General features: G+C 36.2%; 1 protein-coding gene across 2 annotated transcripts in view; it reads right to left on the bottom strand.

Annotated features, from left to right (window-relative positions):
* Positions 1-24,404, bottom strand: part of LOC122808669 (CD209 antigen-like protein E) — a 645,076-nt gene that overhangs the window by 441,124 nt on the left and 179,548 nt on the right. The window contains exon 2 of one of the 2 annotated variants that reach the window (XM_044079646.1): positions 11,007-11,132. The exons of the other annotated variant lie outside the window; for it this stretch is intronic. Within the exon in view, the coding sequence (XP_043935581.1) occupies positions 11,007-11,132 (126 nt within the window). The remainder of the gene's footprint in view (positions 1-11,006; positions 11,133-24,404) is intronic. 2 annotated transcript variants of the gene reach the window in all.

The following is a 24,404-nucleotide window of genomic DNA, read 5'->3' as shown; positions in this document are numbered from 1 at the left end:
CATCTCAGCCTCCATGCTTTAATAGAAAAATATACTTGAATATGGAAAAAAGGTCTGCTTACAGGTGTATTGCTTAAAACACCTATGAAAGACTTTTGAAACTGTAAACCATAAAATACTTATCCAAAAGAGCTCCTACTATATGTGTCTTCTGAAGAGGTCACAACCTAATTTAAAAATTATTTAAACATCAGTGCTTTTCAAGTTAATTCAAACAAGGTCCAGTAAAACACTAACATCTCCACAAGGAGTTCCAAAAACATGAATTGATAATCATCCTGACTCATTTACCTATTCTGTGACTTTGAACAAGTCACTAACCTGAAAGTGTTCCCAAGCTGCTATTGAAAAAATGTGCATGTGGATTAGTGTTTTTCTCTTACAAAGAAATTAAACAAACAAAAAGAATCAGTACTTAGCTCTTTGTTAGATTATATATTAATAATCGACCCTGGGAACATTCAAACCTTAGTTGCAGACTCTCTGCGAATCATAAATTCATCACCCAGGCAAACAAATCACACAAGACAATGGAAAGAAATCTTAAAAAAAAAACAAGAAGTTCATCCTCATTTGCAAAACATTAATAAGTAATAACTCAATCATCTAGAGGTAATTTTCCATTACATGGCTGCATGACCAGATCAATTCATTTTTAAAGTGGGCACCCTAATAGTGTTGACAATGCAAGCAGTGTGGCTAACATAAACACATAGCATCTGAAACAATTTCAAATTCTTCAGCTCCTTTTAGTTTTCACTGGGATGTGTACAATTATACAGATTTTGATTATGCTAACCATCTGTCCTAAAGATTCGTCATATGATGTAGTCTGTCTGTTAGATTAATAGCTTTCATGTGACAAAAAGTAATGTGCTTCACAGGTCTCTGGAACTAATATGAGTTTTCATTTGCAACATGTACTTGAAACTATTGACCAACTCTCTTCTTATTACGAATGTTTTGTCTTCCTTCCCATGTTTGCAATACATGAAATGTAGAAACATGTGATGCCAGCTTCCTGTTAGAAAAATGTCAGAACATTAGCAGAAATGTTATTAAATACTCCCAGCTGCTGAGTTACACAGACAACTCAGGTCCACCCTTAATCACCACTAAAAGTGGGAGTCTGGGGGAGCAGTAAATAAGGCAATGTTTACAGGAGATTGTACAGAAAATAGTAGAAGTTTGTACTCAGTGTGCTCAATCCAGTTTTGGTGGTAGGCACTTTAAATATATAGTTGCAATTGTCATTGGATTAGAAATGCAAATTGTGGCTTTGTACAGAGGAATAGGAAAGGATAATGAAAGGCTGTGATTTTATTTGCTTAGTTATACAATTGATTGCTGTTTATTTTAATTTATAGAGTTGCAGTTATCAACTGCAACTATTATGTGACTGTTTCCATTTACATTCCATGTGTATGATTAGTGAATATGGCATTACTATTTTCAGTATTGTGATGATGTTATACTAACAGGATAATCTCATCTATCCCAAAATAGGAATCATGCTCATATATTTCTAAATATTACGTTCACTAGTATAAAATAATCTTTTGCACTTTATTTCTATAAAAATACCTCTATTAATTCACACAATTATAACAATATATGGGTATACACATAGATATAGGAAAGAAAGCAAACTGGAGTAAACAATTGCTTTCCTGCATTATAAACATATATATCTGTAGTGAATTTTTAAAATCTACCAACTCATTACATTCCCCAAAAAAATAAAAAAAACTTCCTTCTAATTACCTCTCTCTTTCATATCACACATCCTGCAACTGTTATCTACCTGTGGAAAACGTCCTTGAAGTATACTAGTGGTATAAAAATGCCCATGCAAATATTTCTATACAAAATTCCTAACCCTTTTGGATTTTTTGCATACCTAGCAACCAAACAGACATTTCTCATTTGTTCCTTTGTATACTGCTTTTCCATTCTCTCTTTTGTATCTTTTCTAACCTCTTCTGGTTGATTCTTAAAGCTATTATGCAATATTTACATGCCCTACTAATTATTATTTCTTTAACAGCAGCTTCTGTTCTAGGCTCGACTAAAAACTCAGCCAGAGCCAGTCTTTCCCTTAGAATTTCCATATCATGTGTACACTGTGTTTTGTACATAGTCATGTCACTGGCTTGATTCATCATATTGAATCAGACTAATAACATGCTGGTACAATAGTTTTCTGAAATGCGTACTGCAGGATGTAGAGTTTGTGTACTATGTGATAAGTGCATATCTAATAGGTTTGTGAATTCCTCCTTTACTATTTTCACTGGTACCATCATGTTCTGTTTTATTCTTCGTGTCCAACTATTGCACTTTTCATAATTTGTAACTCTGCTGAGAAGTGGTTTGAAGTGGCTGGAGTGCAGGGAGTGCCTTCTGTGTGGAGTCTGCATGTCCTCCCCCCAGTTGGGTGGGCATTCAAAAGACATGCGTAAATGGGCGTGCCTTCGTTGAAGGTTGAACGTCGAGCTGGCACCTTGGCGTTTGTCAAAATCTACTGCCAATCATTAGCGGACCAGAGTTCCGCTGTGGCGACCCCTAACCCGGAAAAGCCGAAAGACACCAACAACTGAGAAGTGGTTTAAAGTACATGCATCGAGTTGCACTGTAACTTCTATACTCACATTCGAAAATAGTAAGAAAGAACAAATTATAGGACCTGTCTTACAATTTATTAAATAAAGGATAGTGGAGATCATGAAGGGAAAGGAAAGGCAGATTTGTGAAGTTAGGTGATAACTGGAGCCAAATAAATCAGCAAATACAAACCATTTAAATGTGAAATAAGAAGGCACTACTCTCTGGATGGTAATGCAGTGAAGTATACAAATATTTGGGCTACTGGGGTGTGTCACAATGGTTGAAATTTTTAACAAGGGCTAAGACAAGCACATGGCACAGGATAAGGACAACAGAAAGGACTAGATGGGAATAGATTGACTATATGCCGCTGACCAAGCTGTTACAGGGAGGGTTACTGTAATGATAGTGAGCAATGCGATACAGCACACATCAATGTTCCTGTGACATTTGACATGCTTATCTATATTTTTCTGCTTCTGGCTGATAGTAGGAAAGACATGAATGCATGGCTGTCCTACAGTGTAAGTGCCAAAGGTCATGTGTTGCGAATTGTGGAGAATGTCATTGTGTCTCATTTGCATACCCACTACATACCTGGAGTCTTCTAGTTGTTATATATCAGTTCTACCCAACTGAGTGAAATGTTTATGAATAGCTCCACAAGTCAAATTAAGTTATAAGCTTTAAGTGCAATTCTACTATTTCTGTCAAACAGAACTTGTTATAAATAGCAGTAACTGCACCAAAATTTTCCTAGGCAAGATTTGTAGTATCATTAAAACTTAACATGAACAAAAAGTCAGAGTATGACAACATTAGCAGAAAAAATTACACAGCTAATCTTTCATAGAGATCATAATGTGTATAGCTTAGACCAAAATATATTTGGCAGTATTCTTTGTAATAGTTCATCTCCATCTTAAAAGAAAGTGCCAGAGACATTTTCAAAATTTATTATTTATTTATTTATTTTACATTTGTTAACCGGGGGTGTCTGACTGAGCCGAAAAGGCCCTTTTTCAGCAGAGGCCCAGGGAGAAAAGCTCCACAAAGAAAAATTACAGACACATTTAGTTATTTAGACATAATCAGTATACACACAAATTACAAGAGACATGTTTTTACAGTGGTATGTGGCACAAACAGTTACAGTGGAGGGAACAATCAAAAAAGATATTAATTTTAAAAATAAAGGTAAGTAATAAATTTGTGGTGTACAGCTGAACTTTGGAATGTAGGTAGAATACATACATAGTACACAGGTACAGTACATACATTGTAGATTAGCCAGTGTTTGTGAGTAAGATTGAAAAACTATTATAAATTGCTCTAGATTTAGTATGCATATGTTATCCGCCACTAGCCTGGGGAGCAATCATGGCACTGCCAACTTTGCTTGAGATGTTGCCTGATGAGGTCTTTAAAGGAGGCTTTGGATGATGTGTTTTGAATGCTAGTAGGGACAGAGTTCCATTTTTTAGCTAAACTACTATATAGTGCATCTCCAAAGCTATTGTAGCTGTTGGTGACTTCTAGTAGTAGTTTGCTTGATGATCTAAGAGGCCTTTTGGCTGAGTGATGTTGTACTAGGTTTTTGAGGGCAGGACACTTATTGGGGAGGTAATAGATAGAATGACAGAGGCAGAGCTGATTGTAGGTTAGGAGGTTGGGCAGTTCAAGCCAGTGGAGCTGTCTCAAAGCAGTACAGTAATGAGTTCTATATGAGCAATTTGCAGCAAAACGGGCAATTCTGTTATAGCAAGCTTCCATTTTGCTTAGTTCAGCTTTGTTGAGATTAGTCAGAATAGGAGATGCATAGAGTAGGGTGGATAGAAGCTGGGAGCGAGCAATGGCTGATCTTGTGTTGTTGGTAAGAAATGGTTTGATACGGTAGAGTGACCCCAGTTTGGCATGTACTTTTTTAATAGTTAAGTTCAGATGACTATCAAATTTTAGGTGGGAGTCTATGGTTATTCCCAATAGCTTAGCCTGTGCCACTGGAGCAATTGGAGCAGCATTTGTGGAGAAGATAGTGAATTGACTGTTAGTGTTTTTGTTAGAACTGGTTATAATCATAAGCTGAGTTTTCTTTGCATTGAGGATAAGTTGGGCTTTGGTAAGGTAGTTTTCAACGTCAGAGAATGCTAGTTGAGTTGTTTGCAGGAGGGTGGGAATGTTTTGTGCAGCACAGATTAAGGTAGTGTCATCTGCATACTGAATTATAGATGCATGCTGTGTGGAGGTGTGGAGGTCATTTGTGAAGACTGTGAATAGTAGTGGTCCTAAGATAGAACCCTGTGGGACTCCTATAGTTATGGGCAGCTAAGGAGAGAGAGAGAATTTTCCCATTTCACAGCTTGGTACCTGTCAGTTAAGTAGCTTTGGAACCAGGTAAGAGTGGAATTAGATAGATGATATTGGTTTAGTTTGTTTAGCAGGATTTGGTGTGAGACTGTGTCAAATGCTTTGGACATATCCAAAAAAAGAGTTGACACTTGCAGGCCTTCATTTTTGAGACGGTTTACTGTGTCTGTGAAGCAGAGGAGAGCTGTAGTGGTACTATGGGCAGGTCTGAAACCATGCTGAGTAGGTGACAGGATGTTGCAGTCTAGGAGATAGTTTAGCATCTGGGTATGGATGCATTTTTCTAGGATTTTGGCCAGGGGAGAGTAAAGCAATGGGTCTGTAGTTATTAAGTTCAGTGGAGGTCCCGCCTTTATGTATGGGTGTAACATAGGATATTTTCCAGAGTTTGGGCACATAGTTTTCAACAATTGATCTGTTTATGAGAGTGGAGACTGGGATAGCAATAGCATCTGCTGTAAGTTTCAAGAAATAGCTGGGGAGTAGGTCGGCTGCTGTTGATGAGGTTTTTAGTTTGGAGAGCATGCTTTTGATTGAAGTGGTGGAAACTGTTTTGAGGGTAAAGCTTGTATTAGTGTTATTTGTGCTGGGGGGGATAGTGAGGAAGGAGCTGTCCTGTGATACTAAGGATAGAATTGAGTTCACAAAGTGGGAGTTGAATTGTGTTTCGATGGGAACTTTAGTGTCAGGGGTGGTTGGTTTGGGGTAGCCTTTTGGGTGGATTTTAGTAGCTGGTTTACATTTTGCCAAAATTGTTGCGGGTTGTGTTGGTATTTAGTTTGTAATGTTGTGTAGTAGGATTTTTTGTCCAGCCTAATGCATTTTTTTGCACAGTTGCCCAGTTCTTGGTACTTAGTTAGGCTTTGTGTTTCTTTGTTTTTTTGATAGTAATGCCAGGCAGTGTCTCTGGACTTGAGGATTTGTTTGGTTTCTTTACTGAGCCAGGGGTTTGTAGAGGTTCTAACCTTGATTTTGCGCAATGGAGCAACAGTGTCTAGGTGTTGTAGAAATGTTTTGTTGAAATATGCTACAGCCTGGTCAAGTGGGAGGGTTTTTAGGAGGTCCAGTCACAGTTACACAGTAAAGTGTTGAGGACCTCAGGAGAGAATTTTTTGTGTTTCTAGTGGATATATAGTTAGTGGTTTTGCATATGCTTGTTCTACTACATATAAAGTATATTATGTTGTGGTCACTTAAGGTGTCTGGGAGACTGCCTGTGTGAGGGTACAATGTGGGGTTGCTAGTTAGGACCCAGTCAAGGATGGATTCCCTTTTAGATTTTTTATCACACCTAGTTGGAATTTGGACTAGCTGCTGGTAGCCATGGAGATTTATTAGATTACTTGGTTGTTCTGATATACAGGTGAACCAATCTAGGTTGAAGTCCCCCGGAATAAGGGTTTCTTGTGAGTATGTGGAAGAACACCAGGATAAGAAGTCTTCAAGGCTAGCAGGTGTATTACCAGGTGGAATATAGATCACAATTGTGGTGATGACCTTTTTAGGGTGAAGTTGAAGTTGTGAGATAAGTATGTCCCAATTATTGGGGAGGGGTAGGAGTTTGGTAATTGACGGACAGTTAAGTTGGACTTGTAGAGTAAGGCAGTTCCACCCCCTTTACGAAGTGGTCTTTCTTGTCTAATGATATTGTAGCCGGTAGGGAGAACTTCTGAGTTAGCTATGTTTTTATTTAGCCAGGTTTCTGTTAAAGCAACTATGTCTGGGGAGTAGTGTGCTATTGTGGCCTGGAGTTCAGGTATTTTATTTTTGATACTTCTAATATTAATATTTAGCATTAAAAGATGGTTGGTTTTGCTGCTGTTGTTGATTTGCCCAGGGATGAAGAAAGTGGGGGTGTTATGTTCTGACCTTTGTGTTTGAGCAGTTTGTGTTGGACAGGATGGATTTGGGCCTGGGTTGGGGTGGATATCCCCACTTATGGTGAGCCTGGAGTTAAAATGGTTATACAGATGTTGGAGTTTGGTGAGGAGTGTGAGAAAGTATTGTGTTTTTGGAGTAGGAATGAGAGCATATGTGTTTAGTTCTGAATTGGTCCGTTATGTAGTTCTTGAATAAGTGTGGGCAGATATTATTATAATGTGTGGTGTCTGTGTATGAGAGTGCATAATGCAGTGTTGTGCTACTAAGTTTAAGGATATTGCTAGAGTGATAACTTGTGGTGTTGTAAAGAATTATGAGAAGACAGACTAGATTTAGTTGTGTGATAGTCATGGTTATAAAGTTTATGTTGTTTCTAGGTGGGAGGGTCTGAATAGGAATTATAGGGTTGCACTATATGTGGATGGGGAAGTAGTGTGGGTGATGCAAAAATGCCTAGTGGGAATGAGAGTGATTGGGAGTATTTTGTGTGGAGCAAGTTGGTGTGGTTTAATGTGATATGACTTGAGGAGCTGTGATTGGTGGAGGTGATGTGAGGGTGAGCTGTGGGTGTGGCTATGATTACTATAAATGTAGAGGTAGTGGGGGCGGGAGGTAATAGGGGGGGCAGGGCAGGGGAGCGGAGAGAGCCCGAGCTTTAGTGAGGGCGAACGGAGCGGGGCAGAGCCAGAGCCAACCAAGGCAAGAGAAAAAAGTAATGTATCTTACTTTCTTATTCATACAAACACATGACAAAAATCTGGGATCCAGGATCACTGGGGTATCTGATGGAACTTTAAGAACTGAATGTATTTTATACAAAACATTTCATAAACAAAAAATAAAGATTGTAAGTAATAACAGAGTAGTTCAGGCTGGTTACAAATAAAAACTGTATATATACTCTTTTTTTAGAGAATAAATAGAGTGTAATGTACAATATATGCATTAGTTTCTAAATTGGGTCAAACTTTAACAAATTTGAGAAAGGAGAATGAGATGTAGAATCTGAGAGAGGAGAAGGACATAGTGATAAATGTGTTGGGTGATATGTCGTGCTTTGAAGCAGGGTCATTTGGCTTGGATGTAGTGCTTTTTGACTAGCATTCTAAATTTGGTGTAAGTGTCGATTTCCTTTTGTTCAATGGGAGAGGCTATCTAAAGAGCAAATACTTGAGAGGAGAATGCATGTGCAAAAGTGGAGTTTGGTCCTACTTGTAATGAGTGTTGGTGTGGCTTGTTTACAGTATCTCAGATTGTATGAGGAGTTTTTTGATGACGTCTAGCTGCAAGGGGGGTAAATGTCTTGAGAAAGAGTAGTCTGCAGGGTTGGGATCCTAACAGTATTGTTTTATGGGCGGCCATCTGTACTTAATCAGCAACTAGAGAAAGTGTACTTACATGTCAAAGGGGGCTGTTGAGAGTGAATCAATTGGTAGGAAATTCCAATGAATGGAATAAAAGATGAATATAGGTTCTTCACTGAAGCCTTAAATCAGAGTTCAGATCTAGACCAATTAATCTAATGCTGTCTGAGCTACTGCTTTCTAGATTTCATTAAAATGGTCCATGGACTATGAGGACTTAGTAAAATAATAAATGAAGAAAAAAATAGATTTAGCAATGGATTTAGAAAAGTAAACTCATTTGACACAAGCATGCCTCTTCAAGGGTGAATTGGGTGCATTGTCTGATGAATGGCCCTGCTCAGAGTCATAAAGCAGAGAAATGGAAGTAGAAGGACTCAAACCCTGTTCAATGGACTAGAGGAAGGAGCTCAGTAACAGCTCAGAGCCTTAGAACTATACACTAACTGTCAGAATATTCTCAGATCAACACTGAAACATTAACTACAATAAACAACAGGCTATGAGAAAGATGAGGTAGTCTTTTATTGGGAGTCAGAACTGTGCCAGTTTGGGTGCAGTAGGCTCACAGAGAACAGTGAAGTGTCTTTATACTGCTTCTTTGTGCTGGGTGTTTCACTTTAATGTCTTCCTTATGATTCCTTCTGGACTATCCCTTAGTGCACTTTTTGGTTTCCTAACTACCTTTGTTTCTAACAGAGTGCTATTCCTGCCCCATAAAGTCAGATCTGCCTATAATTTCAAAGTAAGGACAGAAGTGTGATCCTGTGAAAGGGAGAGATGTGTAGGTGCTTTGAACACTGAGAATATTACTACATTATCCAGAACACGTGCTCATTATTATTACTTTAAGTGGAACATGTACTTGTTATCATTACTACATTATCTGGAACATGTGCTCATTATTATTACTACTGCATTATCTGGAACACATACTAGTTATTATTACTGCGTTATCTGGAACATGTACTCATTATTATTACTGCATTATCTGGAACATGTACTAATAATTATTACTACATTATCTGGAACATGTGCTCATTATTATTACTACTGCATTATCTGGAACACATACTAGTTATTATTACTGCGTTATCTGGAACATGTACTCATTATTATTACTGCGTTATCTGGAACATGTACTCATTATTATTACTGCATTATATGTAACATGTACTAATAATTATTACTACATTATCTGGAACATGTGCTCATTATTATTACTACTGCATTATCTGGAACACATACTAGTTATTATTACTGCGTTATCTGGAACATGTACTCATTATTATTACTGCGTTATCTGGAACTTGTGCTAATAATTATTACTACATTATCTGGAACATGTGCTCATTATTATTACTACTGCATTATCTGGAACACATACTAGTTATTATTACTGCGTTATCTGGAACATGTACTCATTATTATTACTGCGTTATATGGAACATGTACTAATAATTATTACTACATTATCTGGAACATGTGCTCATTATTATTACTACTGCATTATCTGGAACACATACTAGTTATTATTACTGCGTTATCTGGAACATGTACCCATTATTATTACTGCGTTATATGGAACATGTGCTAATAATTATTACTACATTATCTGGAACATGTACTCATTATTATTACAACTGCATTATCTGGAACACATACTAGTTATTATTACTGCGTTATCTGGAACATGTACTCATTATTATTACTGCATTATCTGGAACATGTACTAATAATTATTACTACATTATCTGGAACATGTGCTCATTATTATTACTACTGCATTATCTGGAACACATACTAGTTATTATTACTGTGTTATCTGGAACATGTACTCATTATTATTACTGCATTATCTGGAACATGTACTAATAATTATTACTACATTATCTGGAACATGTGCTCATTATTATTACAAATGCATTATCTGGAACATGTACTAATAATTATTACTACATTATCTGGAACATGTGCTCATTATTATTACTACTGCATTATCTGGAACACGTACTAGTTATTATTACTGCATTATCTGGAACATGTACTAATTATTATTAATACATTATCTGGAACATGTACTCACAATTACTTTATTATCTGAAACATATACTCATTATTACTGTGTTATCTAGAACATGTATTATCACTACGTTGCCTGGAACATGTATTCATTATTATTACTACAGTGTCTGGAACATGTACTCATTATTACTGCATTATCTGAAACATACTCATTATTATTACTACATTATCTGGAACATGTACTCATCATTCTTTTTTTATTACTTCCAGGTAGAAGCATACTAATTAAGTTAATCAAGTGGCACAAAGTGTTGGTGCATGTTTTTACTATGCATTCACAATGATCATATTTGACCATAATATACTGTCATGTGGAAGAAGGTCACTATCCACAAATGTTTAGCTTCACTAACATTGCTGATTTTCTGTAACCACAGCTTCTTCTCCACAGTTAATATGTATATGTAAATATGGCTTCTGTACTAGTAGACCACTTATGTACATTCTACCAGGTTATCCTTCTACCAAGGTTGTAAGCTCCTGGGTGTAAATTTTCATACAAAAGATTGATGCTGCTATGTAAAATGGGAATTTGCTTTTGAGTTCTTAGACTATCATCATTTTGTATCAGCATTATAAAATTCCACTTACAAAAAAAAAAAACTTCTAATCACTCTGTGGAAAGTTGAGTTTGTAAACTAGATCTGTAAAATCTTTACATATGGTATTGTTTAAATTCAGTGTATAAAATATGAGACTTACTCCAAATAATCAGGAATATGATTATTATCAGCTGAATGATGACTGTGATAATGAAGGAGATTAACAACGTCATAAGATGTTTCTTGATCTTCTGGTTAATCAGTACAGCTTCCTGTTTTGTCTCCTCTTCAAGGAATAAAAAATACATTACTTTCTCCTATATATATATATATATATAGATATATATATACACACTACTGGAAAAAAATCTGATTTTAATCTTTACATTGATATGGAAAAAAGCATTTTGTTATACTACAGAAATAAGTTGAAAACATGTTAACAGATTGGCTTGGGAAAACATTTAAAGCTCATAATATCTGCACGTAAATATACAAGATAAAATATCATTATTTATTACTAACAGGAGAATGGCTGCTGTGGATATGAACTGTAGGCACATCTAAGTTACTACACCCTCTAACATAATTATGTGCATTTTGTAACAACACTGCTGTGAAGATTTACACTTTGAAATGAAGCCTCTTCTCATCTACTTTCAATACCAAAGGAGAGGGCTCTCTAACAAAGTTGTAAGTGTTCTGTGACTGACCCTCAAAAGTCATCAAAAAACATTAAGGATCAAAAGACAAGATTAATATTTCACTGAAAGAAAACACCGTTAGAGTGATCAAGGGCCCTTTAATGCCTAATATACAGAGGTGTAACCTCCATGTCCCCCAACTTCAAGATCAAGGAAAAGTGAAATTGCTATGATTCTACACTTGATTGTTACGTAAAATTCCTAGTTTTCACACACTCGTGATCCTGCACTACTAGTATATCTGCCAAGCTTGGTACATAAGGCCAAGCCTGTTTTTTTTTCCTTTTGTGATTAAGTTAACATATCTGCGAATTCTGCTCTATCCGAACTTTTATTAGAGCCATTATCAGTTTAGTTAGCATATTGACATATTAACCAGCTGTAGCCATTTCAATTTTTGCCACACCCTTCAGCATGCAGTTATCTTACTCACCAATGTCATTCATTTCAGTGAAACACAACAGACAGAAACGCTGTTTTTGGAATAAATGAATTAAATAATAAATACATAAATAAGTAAAAACAGTAGAAATAAAAAAATTGAAACAAACAACGAAGACATGTTTTTAGTATTTTGAATGAAGTCAAAGAATAAAGCCATGAAAAGTGTTCTCAAAAGCCCAGGATCTCCCTTAGACCAAAAGTTGCATTTACGTTAACAGAAAAGGACAAACTCATAGCATTATGATCGTCTCCTTTACCACTCGACTTCCTTGTAACTCAGTGCATCGGCTTCTCTAAAAATGGCTTCAATGGAATCTACTTGTTTTGCTGTGACCTCCTGTATTATCCCATCTACAATGTCAACAGGGTATTGTCTTTCCAAAAATAATTGTTTTTATATCATAGACTTTTAACTTCTAATAGGTTCATAGGTTCATAGGTGTGTACTAGGCTAATGGCCCTGGAGCCTTTACAAACCTAGCCCATAGGGTTACCCTGGCATCGTGCCACCCAACCTAATATGTTGTCAATGGACACTAAATGAGAAAGTCTAATAAACTGATCTTTAACAGTGTTCTTTTTCTTCAAGTATGAGTGCTTACTATTAACATTTAAATAGGAGTTACTAAAGGTTAGCTTCATGTCGACTCAAAGTCACCAGCATGTGCATTTTTTTTAATAATGACATCCAGATATTTAATGTGTCTTATGTAGCTTATTCTATACTCACATGTAAATGTTTCTAAATAGCTAAAACATTTAAAAGGGCCTATAATCTAAACCTAAATAAATCTAATATAGAAATATACATATTTTGGAAAAAGTGGCATTTAAAAAAATAAAAGCAGCACTATGTATATGCAAATTTAATTAATGACACAATAAGGGCAGCATTATATTTAAAGAAGTGGAATGGAATACATTCCTGTCAATTGGATATAACCTAGGCAGTAACACAATAAAATATTCAAACTGACAATCCAAAAATATTAGAGATGGACCAGGAAATGTAAAACAATGTGGGTAATAGCTATAGTTAGGACCATAAAACACATAGTAGTACATCAGTATTGGAAAGGCAGATTTCTGGACCTGGATTAAGTACACAAAAACTTGAGTCATACAGTCATGGATTTTACTACCAATATAGCTACATTTATTTATTGACTGGGATAGTCCGACTAGGTTCAACAGAGCCTGTTTTCAGCAGAGGCCCAGGGAGAAATGCTCCAGATGCATGTTTTTGGAATGTGGGAGGAAACCGGAGTACCCAGAGGAAACCCACACGAACACAGGGAGAACATGCAAACTCCACACAGAAGGCACCCCAGCTGAGAATCGAACCAGAGAACCTCTTGCTGTAAGGCGACAACGTTAACCGCTGCACCACTGTGCCACCCTTATTAACAGTAGGCTATGCATAGTAATTCCTGGTTCTGACAAAACTGTAGGAACCAAGCGGCATTGTAATTGCCTGTCTACAGGTATTGTATACCTGCTAAGGTACATCAGTTGGTTGCTTATCAATCAGGAATTTAAACCAGAGAATGTAGAAATAGTACTGTGTCTTAAAGAATGAGAAAGGTTAGTGTTCTCAGATTTTAAGAAATGTAAGTTGTGCTTTGGACCTCTTTCTATAAAAACAGTGAAATGGTATTGGTATTGTAATTGCTGAATGCAGGGGGGGTCATCTTGGCAATCATTTTTTATTGTTTAAATATTTATTGAAATTAAAGGGACAAGAAAGGTAAACAGCTTTGTAGGCATGCAACTGCATGCATCAGGTTGTCTTTATGCATGTGACTTTTTAGATCGACTGATTTTTTTATATATTGAATTAATTAATTTGTGTGTGTGTGTCTGTGCGTGCGTGCGTGTGTGCATACACGTGTGCACGTGCATGTGCACGCATGTCTGTGTGTGTGTGTGTGTGTGTGTGTGCGCGCGCGCGCATTGTGTCATCTCAGTGAAGTCTATTAAAAACAGCAGCACTCAACCATTCCTGTGGTTCCGTTGATTGTTCTGCTTACTTTAGAAGTGCTTAACATGTCCGTCCTCTGAACTTCTTTTTTCCTTAGTCATTTACTAGTTCATCCCGTTATGTGCTGTCCTGGTTTGACCACCCGTTTGCTGCTTTTCATTGTCCTTTTATTGCTTTGCTTACAACAAACAGTGCAGCTTTAACATGAAACTGTGCAGTTTGTTATATCAAGGAGGTTCTCATACATCCGGATGAGTCCCAGATTGATGAAGATGAAACTCCCATGTGTTTTTCAGAGACAATTCCTACCATGTGCCCCTTTGCACTGGCCCCTTTTTTTATCTATTCTAGCTCCATGGTCACACAACAGTGGAGAAAAAAATAATCACAGAAATGAATCAATGCCAGAACACTATTAGAATATACACTGCCAATGATTTTATATGGAAAGAGTGGCTGACAAATTGCTTCTTTGGGGAATGAAGTTCAGTGGAGTAAAACATCATCCATTTACACATTTGAGAAATGTAGGAAAGCCTCACAATGAACTGTAATGCAATATGTTTATCTCATTCAGTCCTGACAATGTCACTGTCCTGTATTTTAACCTTGTTTTCCTGTTAATTTGGTGTTTTTATGATAAATGCTAGCACATCATCTCTTATCAGTAATACAGGTGATGACAGGAAACCAGTCGACCACTGTTCATAACCTTAAAAATAACTTTTTTATCAGGCACTTAATAGCGCAAACAGTTAAAATGCAGAATATAATTCCACAAGGCAAAATGTTGCACTGTTATTCTTAATACTAGTTCTCACAACTCCAAATGATGTAACTACTACATCCATGGGACATGACGATATACCAGATTGCTTAATTCATAGTGTTGAACAAGCTCTCTTTAGACTGCTTAATCTAAGTTTAGATACAGATTTTGTCCTTGATGAGTGTCTCACTGCAGTGGTGATGTCCCTCCATAAAGGTGACTTTTAAACTGTCATGGGTATTATAGACCTATCATCACCCTTATAAGCTTCATCTGTAAAGTCACGATGCATATTATAACTGACCTCCTAAACTGTGATATCAAGAACCATACTAGACTTGAGTCCCGGCAGTTTTGCTTTGAGAACGGTATAATGTTTCTATTTCATCTGGTTATTGTCCTTGAAATAGTTATAGAGCTTTAGACAGTGGTCATACAGTGCACTCTGTGCATCATGCCCAGGTTAGGGTCTTTGACATCATTTCCCATGCTGTCCTCATACAAAAGTTAATGTTTTAATAATCAACCCATATATATGATAAGATGGATAGCAAACTGACTGAAACAGAGAACCCACACTGCAAATGCAGGTTACTCATCAGAATGTATGAAAGTGACCAAAATTGCCCTTCAGGTATTGGTCCTGTGACCTCTTTTTTTTCCTGATAATTACTTTTCAAATCTTTAAACAAAGATCCAAGACCTCTGGCTTATAAAATCTGCAGACAGCTACAAACTGGGGAACTTTGTTAAGTCACCCTGTGACATCCAAACCTTCCAGAATAAACTTTCACTAGTTAATATTTGGTGTATTAAGATGGTCACAAACTAAGTGCTAAAAACTATAGTATTGTTATTTTTAGCAGACAACTTCTTGCTCAACAAACTGTATTGATAACATACCAATACAAAATGAAGGTGTAGTTAGGGACCTGTTTACTTGCTTTAATAGCCCCCTTTTTATTGACCATTGTGTTACAACTGACTGCCAGGATGTTTTTTTTTATCTACTTATCCCAGATAATTGTCAAAGGAATATCATCACTACTTTATATTCAGCATGGATCAGGTTAACTGTAGAATACAATGACCCTTCTTTGGATATATTTTTCTAAACGCAGCAAACAATTAGTAACCCCTAGTCCTAAAGCCCTGAACTACCCAAAGATACTGGGAGCTTTATTCAGTGTCTTATAGACTTATGAGGGGATATTTTTCTCATTTACAAAATCCCTTCAGAGGGATGGAGGGTTGGTATAATGGTATAATGGTTACTGCTTTTACCCCACAGACACAAGGTACTAGTTTGATTCTAACCTCTGGTTGTTGGCTAGGCTTGAAAGAGTCTGCAGACTGATTTCCTAGTATATGCCTATGAACCAAAAAGAAGGACTTTTCTTTGTCCTCCTAAGCAAAGAGCAGCCACAAGGTATTCTTTAGTGATCTCTATAACCTCAAAGGCAATACACAAGCGTGTGCAGAATTCATTGCTAATGGTGTCACCTGTACTGAGCCAGAAGATATAGCGTACCTACTGGCAGGCAAATTCGGTATTACTTTACCCCCCACCCCCTCTCTCTCTCTAGCCTCACCTCAGGAAATGCTATCAAATATACTCCCCAATCAACAATAGGAAACAAGCCCTCACAGCTGTCTCTAAAGGTAAGAATACTGCATCAACAGGCCCTGAAAATATCCCAGGCTGCTTTCTAAATAGTATGAAACATGACCTTTCAGGCCATATGGAATGACTATTTAACCACAGCCTCAAAATGGGATTCATACCTCATGAATGGAGATGAGCAACCATCGTCCATTTGCAAATGGTGTGACGTCTACAGACCTTGAAAACTAGAGACCTGCTCTCACTAGTCTCATATGCATAAATGCTTAATAATGACACAGGAATGACACAGGAACACTCCAGACATTGGACCCAAACTAGTTTGGTATCATAAAATGCAGGCCATGCCTATTCAACCTGGTGGACTTCTTTGAGAAGGTCACCAAATAATGGATGAGGGCAAAACTGTTCACACTGCCTACCATGACCTGGCCAAGACATTTAACACAATATCCTACTCAGTTATTTGTTGAGAAGCTCGAGAATTTAGGTATAAACCTTTGTGTCACCCAGTGGATAAGGCTCACAGACAGTGCCCAGTAAGTTAGACGGGGGGTGTCTTCCTCTTCAAAGAGGCCAGTCATCAAGGTCATCTCTCACCAGCTGTTATTGGCATCTACTTCTCTAAAGCAAAGGCCAATGTCATGGCCCTCTGGCTAACCATAATTTACAGATGGTTGCAAATTAGGAGCAGTCATAGAATCCCCCACTGACACTAATGTTCTCCAAGAAGGGCTGACACCGATAAATAACTGGTGTCAGACCATGGACTAAAAGAGAATGCTGAGAAGTACAGAATAGTATCCTTAGGAAAGTCAGCCTCCTCTGGTAACTATCATATTGACAACACCCCTAAGAGTTGACCCAGTAGTTAAGGACATGGAGACACACATAGACAATAATCTAGCCTTTCATTATCATTTGTCTATGGCAGTGAGGAAATCATTTTATGTTGTGGAACTTATAAACAAAGGTATGGCATCCAAATCCAAGGAGGTTGTTGTTCCACTCTATTCACCATTCATCACACCTATCATTGAGTACAATGTTCCCTTTGGTATGTACCTAATCAGGTACATCTAACAATTGGAATGTCCACAAAGGTTCCTCGCTAAAAGAATTTAGGGCATAAATAACATGCCCTGTATAGACTGCTACAAAGACCTATCCCTGTATTCTGTCTCCTATAGGCTGCTTAGGGGAGATCTATGCCTGGAGTACAAGACATCATCAGACTCTCATGTAATGGACCCCCTGCATATCTACAAAACAAACAGCATAAGAATTAGTTGTTATAAAGACATAAACCTTGACTGTGGTATAAATAGGGACTGCTGGAGAGACAGGTATGTATCCAAAGACTACCCCTTCCCTGGAACAGGCTCACCATCCATGTGAAACAGAGTTCCTCCCTAACTCGATTCAAGTGCAACTTGAACAAATGGCTGGGGAACAGGAAATTTGGCTCTGGTTTGACACCTATGTCGCCAATGGAAGTAGGTAGCCTGTAAATGATTCATTCCCCAATCCCCTGCTTACACTTACCAAGGGTACCAGAACTTGTCAGAGATTTGCATGCATGGCTAGAACTCAGTGGTCATTAGATTAATATACACCTATGATCCAATGAACCTTAGAACCTAAACTCAATGGTCCTGGAACTCCTGTTTCTCTGTAAGTCTAATAACTGATAAACAAAACACATTGGAGTGATAGATTTATAACCCAGTGCCTCTTAAACCTCATGAATAATTTTTTCTACATGTTAATCAGTGGACTCATTCTCATCCTTTAAACATAAACTAGATAACTGCATGGGTATCCAAAGATTTAATCTGGGAATAGGATTGAGTAGAATGGTCTTCTGGAGAAAGGAAGAGATGCCTGAAGGAAAGCACTGGCAAGGATTGAATAGTTATGTGACTCCCTGGCCTTGTAATATTTATGAATCTATTTGATATAAAAATGTAAGATATCATATTACTGCATCCAACTTTGAATAGATTCATAGACTTTATAAGACAGAGTCACTCCATGACCATAATCATTTTACTAATGCCCACCCTCATAAGTCACCCCCTTGCATCTAGTAGGGTCCAAGTCATGTTATGAATTTGCAGGTGTCCGTCACTTATTAAAGAATCATTAATGGAGCTAAGAGTATATTCATTTTTTATATGTAATGGAGGATTAGCCCAGAGTTGGGATGGGTGATGATTTGACATATGAACCTGTCACATCAGTGTGTTTGTTGATGAGATTTAAATTTTTTTTTTTTTTTTTTTTTTTTTTTTTTTTAGTTTAAGTGTTTGTGGATGTATTTGTTCCACAGAGTTGATGAAGATCAAGGAGTACTGGTTTGTTCCTAAACAGCATGGAATAGCTGACATAAATAAGCATGTAGGAGTTTATAAGAGCCAGTGTAAAGCTTCAAGTCTGTATTTCTATTTCATTTATCTTTTTTTGTTAGGAACATCTAGGGTCTATTTAGCTCTGTGACGCATCAGCATAGATACATACGGAAAGGGAATAGCCTGTAGCTGGACCATCCCACTACTCCTGCTGACTTTTATAACCACCCTTGGATAACTGACATCTTTAAATCTGCCTTTAACTATTTTCGTCTTCCTAAGTCTTGGCACCAAGTGCATCTTCTACCTCTGGACTTACTGTTCTTTCTCTAAGTACAATATAGCCAACTATCCTGCACCACTCCACCCTAGCAAACAGTTAATTAGAATCTGAATGAAGGAATTAATTGCTTTTACACAGTCATATATGTAAATTATCTTAATCTACTCCCCCTCATTGCCAACATTAAGGCATGACTCACCCCCCCTACATACAACTCTTAATTGTCTTGTACCTCCTATACAATCTCATCTGAGCATCAAAAAGCTCATGCCTTACACAGGCTTTCAGCCATTCTTTACCCTTCTTTCCAATTTTACTTCTAGTTTCATTCCATGCTTCCTTTCATCCACTACTTCTAAAATGTGTTCATGCTCTTTGCAGCTCCATGCTCCACAGCTTTTTATAAAAAAAGACTATCCTATCATTTGATAATCTCAGCTATGCATCTCTCTTTAGTACCAATGTATGCCTGTTACTCCAAACAGACAAGGAAGCCGAGCCAATGATCCACACAAAAGGTTTAAGGAATGGTTTTAAAAGGAAGGATTTGATAGTAAGAAGCATTTATTTCTTTAAGAGGTACATGATGCCATTAATTGATTAATTATTCTATGCATAAAGGATGTTGGGTGGTACCTAAGTTTATTCTGAAGAAGTTTCTACTGTGGAGACAAAAGTGCTAAATTAAACCTTTTGTGTGGCTCATTGGCTCGGCTTCCTTGTCTGTTTGGAATAATAGTTTGTGTGGAGTTTTGTTTTACCAATGTATGTCTGTTTGGTAAACACATTTATGTCTCTCTTCTGACCTCATTATCCAATTAACCCATTCTAAATAGCCTAATTCTGCCTCTAAAGCCAGATTAAAACTTCTCCCTACAATAATTTTGTATCATCGCCTATCTGCTTTCCTCTGTCCTTTTTGGCCCTTGCCATCCTGTCTGTAATCAGAATACACACCTCTCTTTTCTCAACCCCTCACACACATTATCTCTTATAACGGATATCCCATTCTTAGATTCACTACCACCCTTATTCTTAGCTTCAGTTCATGTACAGATACCATATTTAGATTTATTTTTTCATTAATTCAACCACTAGATTTTTAGATTTTTGGGCACTTAATAACAATGAAGTTATTTCTTTGGGTGTTATTTTGCATAAGGACCTTAATGAGTTATGTATCAAAACCAAGATTAGTTATATGAATGTGGGTAGTAACAATTTTTTACATCATTCTAGTATGTGCCCAGAGTGGTAAAAAATAATATAGTGCCTATGTGCCTTATGGACAGGGGTAATCTGTAAGATACTCAGTGCCCAGGCATAAATCAATGCCATCATATATTGGGTAAAATTGGATTATATTGACTAGGCTTGTAAGGGCCCATAAACTGTTGCCATAGTAATCTCCTATGAACCTATTAATCACTAGGCATATAGAATCAGGAGTCTTAATGTGGGTGCAGTAATGCAAAAAGAAAGACTTGGCATGTAAAGTGACAGAGTTTTAAAAAGAGCTTATCCATGGGATGCAATCATTGAAGGTTTGATCATTGTAATTGCCATAATAATATTAATAACAGTAAGGTTCAAAATATTTTTTTCCAGTGGCTATGTTCTTAGAGCATTTTGTTGATTTAGGCAATATAAGTTCTGGTAAAAAAAATGCAGCTTCCTAACGGCTGATAAGGATGAAGGTAAAATGGTTAGAGAAAAACCTTTGTTTATTAATTAAAGAATATGCATTTGAAATGGAAGTTTGAGAGGAACATCTCTGTAAAACATAGAACTGCTCAGGAAGATGTTTCCAATGTGAGTGAAGTGTTAACGATTTAGTTGGTGCAGTTTTAATGCTGACAGTCCTAGTTTTTATTGTGTATTATACAATGGGTGCCTATTATTATTCTGAAATGTGCCTGCTCATTGGCCAGCCCAACCAGCGTGCCCGTTGTAAATCTGATTTATACTAATGGAAAAAGGTCCAGTCGCCCAAAACTTTTCCATTAGTATAATTCTTGATTTTTTTTTGTGTTAGGTAGCAACGGAGAATGGAAGAGCTCCGTTGCTGTAATCTCGCTATGTCATATGTTTAACATAGCGAGATATCTTAAAAAAAGCAACAGAGATCTTCCTTTCTCCTTTGCTTTTTTTAAAGATATCTCACTATGTTAAACTCATTTAACATAGCGAGATAGCTTTAAAAAAGCAACAGAGATATTCCTTTCTCGACTGCTTCTACTACACACAGCTCTGATGTACTGCATAAGCATACACATGCACAGTACATCAGAAAGAGCCCCAGGATAGCGTTAAACCATGGAAGGGAACTATGCAAGTATTATAAAAAGGCATTATTTAAGAAAAGTATTTTTTTCTTAAATAATGTCATTGCATAATAGCAATAATCCACGTGTGGGTAATGCTAGATTTACCCACGGTTGTCTTTGTTTGGCCACTCGAGCTTTGCCCCTTGACCAAACCACACCAACTGTGGGTAGCATTACCCACACCCAGACGTGGGTTATTGCTTAATTATGAGACATCCAGGTATTTTATTTTCATGTCAGCCTTTATCATCTAGGCACCATCATGTTTAATTTGTGAAGTATTTTATATAGTTCAAAGAATTCATGAACATATGCATGATAATGTGTATCCCATGAAAAGTAAGTATAAAGTCAGTGGTCTTCCCAAACACAGTCAATCATGTCAAGAATTTAATGATGTATTTTTTATGTTTTAAATATATTGAAATAGAATATGGAGAGTGACAGGAAATTCAAGCTGTACATTGCTGAGTTACATTGGCAGCTCTTGTTAGATGCCTGCACCCTCATAACTTTGAATTTTATTGCAAAATGTAAAAGCTACTTAAGAGAAAGAAGCATTTTTTTTAGTTGAATTATGTGACGATTGTCATCTGACTTTCAGTCTATATTTAATCTCTGTCAATGGATGTTTTTGTTTATTGACTGATGAAGTCTTTGATTTACTGCACTTGAGAAAAATACACTTAAACCACATTTTTATTCATGCACTTCTTTTTTCTTCTGCTGTGGTACTGATTTTCTGTGTTTTTCTTTTCCACTATTTTCATGTTAGCAGACAGAGATTTTTGATCTGAATATATCAAAATATTATATATATTCTAAAAGAATATATTTCAAAGTTTAACTGTTTTGTAGATAGAATGAGTAATGCTTATTAACATACTATTGATATATATGCTAATAATTTTTTCCCAACATGCAATTCATTATACAACACAATAGTTTACTAGTTGCAAAGTTTTGTTTGAGTAATGATTCTAATTAGGCCTCCTGAAATACTTTTGGATGAGTCAAACAATAACTGAGAATTTAAATAAATATTAAAACTGTAAATAACTGTATTTGGAATTCAGGATGTTCTGCTGAATAGTATAGGTATTTCATTTCAGTTAATTAACTGGTTGTGTAGGTCAACTGAAAATATGTACACATGTCTAGTTACTGTTTTTTTAATTGAAATATGTGGTTTTGAGATAATGTGCTCAGTTATCTATAACCTATATAAACTAATGATGTTAATTAATAGCCATTGTAGTAGATTGAGAGTGAAAGTAGATTTTTAGGGTAGTTTACAGTTTGGATAGTTTAATATTACATAAAAAAGTCAGGAACACTGGCATTGGAGGGTGTTTTATTTTTTTTCTAGGCTGTTTTCATCAATTAAGATGTTTTACAGGTTGAACAGAGTTGTTCTTATGCTTTCATAATGGAATATTAAGAGGAATTATTATATTTTTGTTTATGAGAAATCATAATTACAGTTGTATGTAAAGAGCAAGTATAATAGAACTGACACTAAAAAAGAAAAAAAATCTGATCAGTAATAGTTAATTTTCAAGTAATTTTATTAAATATTAAAGGACTGAACAGTTGCAATAAAACACCTATTCTGAAATATCCAAGATTAAACAAAATATATATGTTATTTCTTTGAGGAACTCATCCATTACAGAGATATATTACATACTTTCATAAATGAGTATAACTTACTTTTGCCAGCTTCATTTAAAAAGAAAAGAAGAGGTAAGCATTACATAAGTCATACTGCAGCAAGGTATTTTCAAAGGCAGCTATTCATAACAAATTCCTATTGTTTTTAGGACATGGAGATGAAGCTGTTGAATAATATTTAGAAATATTAATGATGGATGTACTGCACATCAGCAAGGACAACGGCATCAGAAATACTCTGTCTAGGAATCAAAACCTGTTCTGCATCATCAACAGGACAGTTTAGAGGGACACGTACATCGTGTAGAGGATTCCACTACTGTGGAACAGATTTGAGATTCACATAAAAACATAGTTCCACCCTGTCCATATTCAAGTGCAACTTTGAACTACAATGCTTTCTCCCAGCATGGGCCCCCCTCTAATTATCTATGATTTTATCACAGTTATTATTATTAGGGTTAATGTAGAATTATCTGCAATGAGATGGATAAGGTCAATCTATAACCAATGGGAATAGATTATTTCAAGCACAAAAAGGGGAACTGTTTGAACTTAAAATGGCTAACAAGTGTAGCTAGCCTAGTACTTACTTATGAACCTATAAGTAATATGAAACATAGTTTAATTTTGCCACAGACTGATAGGATGCAAGTGTAAAAAGAAAACTAGGACTGCATTTACGAGTTAAAGCATTAAAAGAGATTGACAATCTTAAAGATATTATATGTCTTTCAGAAAGCAATCTTTTATAATTTACTCATTGCTTTTATGTACTTGGAACTCAGCCTAGACCAAATGTTATTTGATTTACCAAATAAAATTAAGGAGATAAAGTAATCCTATACCCATTGTATGATCAGAATACAATATGCTGACAAAGTGGATATAAGAAAATATGCACTATTCTTCAGAATGCTGGCAAATATGATTAAATTTAGTGAATTCAGAGAATATTTTATTAAAGAAATGGATGTGAGTATGACATTAAATAATACTGGAGAAATAAATGATTTAATTTTACAGGATTTCTTCAAAGTGTCTGCATATGGCTGAGTAAAATCTCATTTTCTTAAAAATGAAAAATTGGAGTATGGTCCTTAGTAACATATAAGAAAATCTACATATAATAAAGTTAGAAGGTCAAGACAAAGACAGAAATCATATTAAAATAGTTAAGACCTTCTCCAAAGAATATCAAGAAATGTTAAAACGTAAAACTGAAGTGACATTAAAAAAATAAATTATACACCTATGCCATGACACCTAAAGGAATAAATTGGCTTGCTAAAAGATCAAACATATTTTCCCTAGTACATACCAAATTAAATGTTTATAAACAAGTATAATCAAGGAGGTTATCAGTTACAGAAGAAATACTGGCTATTTTTAGGGACTTCT

The sequence above is a fragment of the Protopterus annectens genome, chromosome 8.part0 (assembly GCF_019279795.1).
Source record: "Protopterus annectens isolate FY-2018-M chromosome 8.part0, PAN1.0, whole genome shotgun sequence".
In the NCBI taxonomy this organism is placed as follows: domain Eukaryota; kingdom Metazoa; phylum Chordata; order Ceratodontiformes; family Protopteridae; genus Protopterus; species Protopterus annectens.
This window is presented reverse-complemented; position numbering and strand designations above follow the sequence as displayed.